This window comes from Eutrigla gurnardus, assembly GCF_963514095.1.
Source record: "Eutrigla gurnardus genome assembly, chromosome: 2".
NCBI lineage: Eukaryota > Metazoa > Chordata > Actinopteri > Perciformes > Triglidae > Eutrigla > Eutrigla gurnardus.
This window is the reverse complement of record NC_139916.1, coordinates 16,413,520-16,421,918: the sequence shown is the minus strand read 5'-3', so window position 1 is coordinate 16,421,918 and position 8,399 is coordinate 16,413,520. Positions and strand designations below refer to the sequence as shown.

Below are 8,399 nucleotides of genomic sequence, written 5' to 3'. Positions count from 1 at the left end.
AGCAGGGCGCCTGTGTTAGAGGTCGAAACAACGTTTGTGTGACTGTAACACCTTTCCGTATCGTTCAGACAGTCGAGCAGCCCAGCTTTCTACATGGACTATGGGTTGACTGACTATGTGTAATGTGAATGTGACAGGTGACCCACAGAATAATCCCTTTTGCAGGTGGAAAACATGAGACGCACCACTGTGCCATTTTGTTGCCCGAGTCTCCACCTCACCTGTCTCAGTCACCTGTCTACGCAGCTGCTCATCAGACCCAGCATGTCTGTAGTGAGGACAGCTAGCACTCACTTTCTCCTACATCGTCTGTTGCATTGAGTTTTGACCCCGAGAACCACACCGTTCCTGCCTCTTCATTCTGCATGTTAAATCTAATCTGAACCGGTTGAATGAATGCCGGACCAGTTGTCTCCTACTAGTCATTTCTACTCACCTGGCTACTGGTGAACCGCCCATTCGCCCTTCCTCTTTTCAAAACCGCCTTGAGGCTACGTATGAATGATTGAATGAACGACTGAATTAATTTTTTATTTTTTGTGTCATACCACTGAAATGGACGGTCCCACATGGGATTACATGGCGCGTGATATTACCACATAGAAACAAAGACTGCATAAATAATTAATTCAACAATTAATTTTAAATAATAAAAAAGAAACAGATCAATGCCAACATAACGTTCAGTAGCCAGACAAAGTGGTAAAATACACCTCCAATGAGAGCATCATGACTAAGAAAAAACACATTTACCTCCTCTGCCTCTCATTCTGTTGACATTCCCATCTAACACTTTCTTGTGTTAGCACCTTGCTGAAGTGTTACTGTATACATTTATGGAGAGCTGACGAGTGTACATACGCTGCCTACATAAACTGTGACATGCTGTGTATTTATGAGCATGGAGTAGCGTTTGAGTGATCTTGTATTGTGTATTTGTGGGCTGAGCGTTTACCTTTCTTCGGGTTGTTCGCACACTAAACCATTTTCTACAGCAACCACGCTACTTTGATATCCTTTCTGTCATATTCAGCGCTCGAAATGAGTCCTTATGTGGCAATACAAAGTCCTTCTCTCTGTCTCTTCCAAAATCTCTGGGGACCTCAAGCCTTACTTTTACTCTTTCAGTTGCTATGGATACCTATGGCAAGGCAGCTGATTGGAGGCAACAATGAACTCCACTCTTTCAAGCTTTTGACAAATGTGTCTCCAAACTGATGAGCCTTCCTATATCCTCTCTCGCATGCTGACGCACACCGACTAATGTATGCACACACACATATGTGCGGATGAACTCGGACTGATGCACGCACAGAGCGGCGTTGACCGCTTGATGACAGCGGAACAGCGATCAATGTAATCTCCTTCAGCACAATCCAAAGCCACTGTCATCATCTATCTATCTGTCCCAGTGGAACAGGGCAATGCATGAAATCAATTCTGCATTCATTTGAGGAGCAGCCAGCCACAGCAGTCTGGCTCCAGAGGTGACCCCGAGTGCTCCTGCGTGGTCCTTAGTGGAGCCCAGCTCTGGTTAATGGTCTGGTATCCACTAACGCACCACACCTGGATAACTGTGCTGTACATTACCAAGTAAAGAGCAAAACTACGTCTCTCATTCTGTATTATGCACTTCAAGAAATAGCTTGATCACCTTCCTTTGTCCATGGTTACACGAGATGATCAAACCACTCTGTGGTAAAAATATGAAGCTACCACTGGCAGCCGCGTCTTTCGTAATTTATCTTAAACAATGGAGACTAGAGGGACCTAGCATGCTCATTAATGCTTTTATCTATAAAACAAGGTGTAAAACCCACCAATTGTGGGAATAGTAGGCTGACCTAATGCAAGTCACTGCACCTGCAAGAAATTGACAAATTGCTATTGACAATGTCATACTCAGTCACCATCTGAGTATGACATTGTTCTTTTCTCCTTTCTCTACTTTCAAAGGGGTTTTCTTCCATGTCAGATTCAGCTTTGTTTACTCAGTACTAGTTTTTAGGTACAACAGGTATTAACGTATTTCCTTTAAACAGCAACATGATGGAACTAACATGATGGAACTAACCCTAACCCTAACCATAACCCTGGAACTTAAAACATGTTTGAATCCAACATGAATCCATAGGGCTCCACTTAATTAATTTCAGTACATCTCACTGTTGTGGTCTAGCTTCTTGTGGGACGATGTTGTGTCCTCTGGGTTGGATTAACCACCAGGGGTCCCCAGTGCAAACATTAGCTGTGTGGCTCAGTAGTAGTTTGTGATAATTTGATTACATTCAATTAAATTTTGGCATGGCATAAGCATGACATTAACTGACATAGTATATTAATGGCATTTTTATAACTACATTTTGACACAGCCTTGGCCCCTGGTTAAGATCATGTATCAAGTGATCAAGTGTGGCAGCACCAGTGAGGTTGCTGACTGCAACTAATTAAAACTTTTGCTGTGTGCTAAGCATGTAGGAAAAACATGGTGGCCAATGCGAAAACACCAAAACTTGAACGGCCTAGAACCACTGTTTAGTTGGTCTGTTCTGGGCTACTGTAGAAACCTGGCGGCCGCCTCCGTGAAGAGGCTCCATATGTAGATATAAAAGGTGTTGAAAGCACAACCATTCTCATTTTCAGGTGATAAATTATACATTAAAGAAATCCTAATATGATATTGTTACATAGATCGACCTAACTGCTAAACACTGTAACTTTAATATTCTTACATTTTATATTGCGTATATGTGTTGGTGGTGAATATAACCACACAAATCTGCAATAAATAACATTCTACAAACAAATTGCCAATGTGAATCTGGGGTCTTTTGGCCCTTACGGGCCCTGTGGCTGTTGCCTGTATTTCCTGGTTGGTGTTTTGAATTGCAAAATGACTCACGTCATCTTTGTTCACATTTTGCTTTTCTACAGGCAGTCACATACAGTACGCTGTTTAGGGTCTATGCAGAACTTTTTGGCGCCATCTACAGGCTATGTGGAGACGTGTTTGTTGAGATGCAGCCTCTAATCTCCCGAATCATATCAAAACATTCGAGTTAAGTTGTTATGGTTAATTTAAATTAAGGTATTTGATTAACGTTTTTTAATTTTAGAGTCAGTTCTATTTATTGTAAATCGGGTGGCAAAACTCCATAACCCGAGACAAAATATCGTGTGGCACTTGTAATCTACCCGGACATATTAGCAGTTGCACAGGTACCCAGAATTGGTTTCGGCACGCCATTGTGGAGAAATAGTTACTTCAGCATTGCCGACTCCTCGCCGTGAGTTTGCCTTCCTAGTTGAGTCATTCCGAGTACAATAACTAAAGAAGAAACTGATCCACGATGGCTACGGACTCCTGGGCACAGGCGGTGGACGAGCAAGAGGCCGCTGCGGAATCGGTAAACCTTAATTTACGCAACACGAGCTAACGTGTTGTTAGCTTGTTTAGAGAATGCGTTGGCCTGTTCTGCTACGGCGTAAAGCAAACTTAGCGGCTCAGCCCTTTTTCCGGGTGTAGAAACAGTTGAACGACAGCATTGCCGGTGAATACAAAGGGTCTCATTTCAGCCAGTGACGTTCATAGCAACTTAAAAATGTGACAAACGGTTGGCGTCGGTTTTTCCGTGGAAGCTACATTAACTAGCTCAAGCTGAACGCTGCGTGCTCAGTGAGTTACTAGCTTTAGCAGTTAGCTGCCCAGCAAGCATGTGATGCTAGAGGCTGTAAAACAGCCCCACTGATGAAGAAGTAGCGTTGGTCGTAACTTAGCTCTCTTTTTGTGCTTCTCTAACACTGACTCGTATAAAGGCAAGCGTCAGTTGGTCAGACAAACAACTCTGTAAACTTTCTTATGACCCCGTTTACAGATCGGCAGTCTCCAAATAAAAGATAAACCAGAGGAGAATGGTAAGTCTATGTTCAACATTTATTATAATCAGTTAAAAGAAAACAGTAATCCACACAAAATGTTTGGATGCAAATATTGGTATGTTTTTGTACTATTATAGGCACGACTGCACATGTAACAGACTCCAGCAGTGGAGCTGCAACGTCAGAAGTTCAGGGAGAAAACAAGCCTACAGATGAGGATGACACCGACAAAGGTGGGTAGTTTATTTACATGCTCCAAAAGATCTATCCTCTGCTGACACTGTCTGACAAACATGATTGTCTTTTCATTGAGATGCTTGTAAATTGAATCATAACAGCCATTGCAACATAACTTGTTTTTCCAGACGACAAAGCGGCGCAGTCGTTATTGAACAAACTGATCCGGAATAATCTAGTCAACAACACGAATCAAGTGGAAGTTCTTCAGAAGGATCCTAACTCCCCGCTTTACTCCGTCAAGTCCTTTGAGGAGTTGCGACTGTAAGTGAATCTTCTATTTGTCCATTCATCATTCATGTTGCCCTGAAATGTTTCGGGATATTCATTATTAATCAGTTATCGATCATGCTTCTTAATATTTATGACACATGCATGTAGTCACAAAGCTTGTTTCAGCTAAAATGTTGCCACCAGAAGTTTTCCATCTGTTTGTCCTTTTATTGGTTGATCTTTTATGGCAGGTGCCCTGAAATATGTACATGTGATCAAAGCTACTCGATGCTTTTAAAAATATCTATCTTCAAACTTTGCTGAGGATGTGACATTTGGCTGTTTCCTCCTGTGTGCAGCAAACCACAGCTGCTTCAGGGTGTGTATGGCATGGGTTTCAACCGGCCATCCAAAATCCAGGAGACTGCCTTACCTATGATGCTAGCCGAACCGTGAGTATTTGCACTGACATTGTTCACCCTAGTTACTATATGTTTTAAATTAATTAATTAACACTGGTTTAATTAAAGTGTAAAATTAAATTAAAAAAAACCCAGGTACTAATACGTAGGACAGCTATCTTTGTTGCCACCTTTGCCTGCAAATTAATTATTTGTTTCTTACAGTCCACAGAATTTGATTGCTCAGTCACAGTCTGGAACAGGGAAAACAGCTGCCTTTGTCCTGGCAATGCTCAGTCATGTAGATCCCAACAAAAACTATCCCCAGGTTGGTTTTAACCTCCTTCTCGGTTCAGATATCTTAATGGAAATCTTGCATTTCAAAAGGCTTTTTAAAGTATCCTGCATGTCTATCTCAATTATTGTCATCCTTGAATAAATCTAACTAAATGGCAAGAGCACTTTCCTCTTCCTCTATCCTTTTCACCACCTTTATCATTTCTCTCCGTCAGTGCCTGTGTGTGTCACCCACGTATGAACTAGCACTTCAGACTGGCAAGGTAATCGAGCAGATGGGCAAACAATATCCTGAGGTCTCACTAGTCTACGCCATCAGAGGGAATAAATGTAAGGCTTCTCTTTTCTCTAAATCTACACTAAAATAAATAATAACAATATTTTAAATGAAATATTGTCTGTTTTAATTGCTCCTATTGTTAAAAAAAAACCATAAATGCGGGTGAGAGATTGCTCTGTGTGTTAATGAGTTCTTGTTTCTTGTGGCTGTTCCAGTGCAGCGGGGCATGAAGCTGCAGGAACAGATCGTTATTGGCACACCTGGGACCATGCTGGACTGGTGTGGGAAATTTAAGTTCATAGACCCCAAGAAGATCAGAGTGTTTGTGCTCGACGAGGCCGACGTCATGATCGCCACACAGGGTCATCAGGACCAGAGCATCCGCATCCAGAGGTCAGAATAAACACCAACATTAAAAATAAACAATCTTAGTACAAACTAAATGAAATGTTCTTTTGTGTAAAAATCAACAAAAAGTTCTAAGTAATGCGATCATGTTCTCTATTAAATATGTATCATTTATCTTCTAAATAATTTTTTTTAGCACTTTGCCATTATATAAATCCATATTTACTGACCTTAACATTACTTACCACCTCTTCTCTGCCACATAGGATGTTGCCTAAAAACTGCCAGATGTTGCTGTTCTCAGCCACGTTTGAAGAGACTGTGTGGAACTTCGCCCAGCGCATTGTGCCTGACCCCAACATCATCAAGTTGAAGAGAGAAGAAGAGACGCTGGATACCATCAAACAGTACTATGTGTTGTGCAACAGCAGGGAGGAGAAGTTCCAAGCCCTATGTAACCTCTACGGAGCCATCACCATCGCCCAAGCCATGATCTTCTGCCATGTGAGTTCATTTAATTAATATTAACATGCATGCTCTGCATTAACAATAATGATTTTAGAGGAATCAAGAAATATTAATTCCCTTAAGTTTTTCTGCTTTGGCTCAATCATAATATCCAGCAAACCGACTTTCTGTTTCGGCCATGTGAGAAAATAACTTGGCAACATTAGCTGACTTACTGGATTTCTTTGCTTATTTTACCAACCCGTTCAGTGCAGGGCCTTCATCACACCCTCACTCTTCCTGTAAATCCGCTCGCGTGTTTTCACATTCGTGTTGCATGAGCACTTGGAGTGCTGGTGAAATACTGAAGGGCATTTTCCTCTGTGTGATCCAGACAAGGAAGACTGCAGGTTGGCTTGCAGGGGAGCTGTCCAGAGAGGGCCACCAGGTGGCGCTGCTCAGTGGAGAGATGCAGGTGGAGCAGAGGGCTGCTGTCATTGACCGCTTCAGAGATGGGAAGGAGAAGGTCCTCGTCACCACAAACGTTTGTGCCCGAGGTAAGTGCCATCCGAACGTCTGCATATAACATTCTATTGAAGCTGTTGCGTACATAGAAAAGGGCATTTATTCATATTTAATACATATTTGATCTTGAGACAGATCTCTTTAAAAGGATGTGCAGCACAGTGGATGTGAGGATTTTGAACTTCTATAAAAGTGGGTGTACAGGGTTGATGTATAAATCTGACAAATAAACACTGATTCTAGGTCTGCCTTTACAAGTGACTACAAATAGGGTGGGGTTGCTAGTGTTGTTTCGTACAGAGATAAAACAAAACTGTTCAAATACTTTGTCCTTGTACATTTTGATGAATTCTCGATTTCATTCAAGTAAATAAAAAGAACAGAAATAGAATTACATCATCACATGTTCAAACCTGGAGAATAGGCACAACGGTGAAAGTTTGAATAATAAATCCTCTATAGTGTCATTCAATATACATGCATTTGAGGGTGAAAGTAAATGTGCAATAGTAAAATACAAATATTACAGCTCCGTCCATGTACAATGGTTTTTCTAGTAATCTTTTATCTCTTTCTCCAATTTGCTTACATTCAGGTATTGATGTGGAGCAGGTTTCCGTGGTGATCAACTTTGACTTGCCGGTAGACAAGGACGGCAACCCAGACAACGAGACGTACCTGCACAGGATCGGCCGCACAGGGCGATTTGGCAAAAGGGGACTGGCCATCAACATGGTGGACAGCAAGATGAGCATGAACATCCTCAACAGGATCCAGGAGCATTTCAGTAAGTCTGCAGCTGCTACACACTTTCTTATACACACAAAGGTACATTCATACTGTATTGTTGGTAAAGAATGAATATGCTTAACCATTGTTGTGGAAAGATAAAGCGATTACGATATTCGAAAAGATGGTGTCAACCCTCTAAACGAATCCCACCATTTTCTGGGGTGTCTCCCTCTGCAGGTAAGAAAATTGAAAAACTAGACACAGATGATCTGGATGAAATTGAGAAAATCGCCGGCTAAAGAGAACGGCGTTTATCGCATGGAGGACCCCGACCCAACTTTCCTTCCCCACTTGGCTCTCCAAGGACTGTACGCTCCTACAGTGTTTTATGCTTTTATTTTTTTTAGCTGTCGGAGAAAAGAGCAAGACCACAAACACAGCATATGTTTACACGTGGCTATGTCTCCTCTCAGACGAGTGTTTTGTAAGTGTCTGGAACATACCCCATTTCACTCTTTGTACTTTTTTGAATAAAATCTATGAGTTTATTGCTGTGTATCGTCATGCTGCAAAAGCAGCCACAGTCGACTGTTTATCTGAACACGCATGGAGTTTAAAAACACGTTTTGGTGTTGGCTTTAGTGCTGGCATGATACACGCTATTCTGTAAAGAGATTCACAAAAACCCTTACGGGGGAAAGAGTAACTTTTAATGTGCCACACAGTTTTTAATCTTAAAAAGGAGCCTATTATAATTGAATGTAGACTATGACTACCAAACCTCAGTACAAAGGGTGAAGTTGGGTATGCTGCTCTGAGCAGTAGTTTAATTGTGAAGATTGTTATCGAGACGGTGATGGTTGGGTTTCAAGGGTCTATGCAAACTTATCAACCTGTGATAGCATTCATAAATACTATCAAACTGTATTCACGTGACAAATTAATCCTGAATTAACCTCAGCTTTAGCATCAGGGTGTGTAGTCGAATGCCAGAAGAGGCTGCCTCGAGTGATTTTTACACTAACTCCCAAGTTAATGAC

General features: G+C 41.6%; 1 protein-coding gene across 1 annotated transcript; it reads left to right on the top strand.

Annotated features, from left to right (window-relative positions):
• The first annotated feature begins 3,224 nt into the window (after positions 1-3,224).
• Positions 3,225-7,907, top strand: ddx19b (DEAD-box helicase 19b). Its single transcript, XM_084030490.1, has 12 exons — positions 3,225-3,407; positions 3,876-3,915; positions 4,017-4,112; positions 4,245-4,380; positions 4,689-4,781; positions 4,956-5,058; positions 5,243-5,357; positions 5,523-5,700; positions 5,922-6,159; positions 6,497-6,659; positions 7,223-7,414; positions 7,597-7,907. Exons 1-12 carry the CDS (start codon positions 3,351-3,353, stop codon positions 7,656-7,658), a joined length of 1,473 nt encoding a protein of 490 aa, XP_083886616.1. The 5' UTR covers positions 3,225-3,350; the 3' UTR covers positions 7,659-7,907.
• Positions 7,908-8,399: the final 492 nt, after the last annotated feature.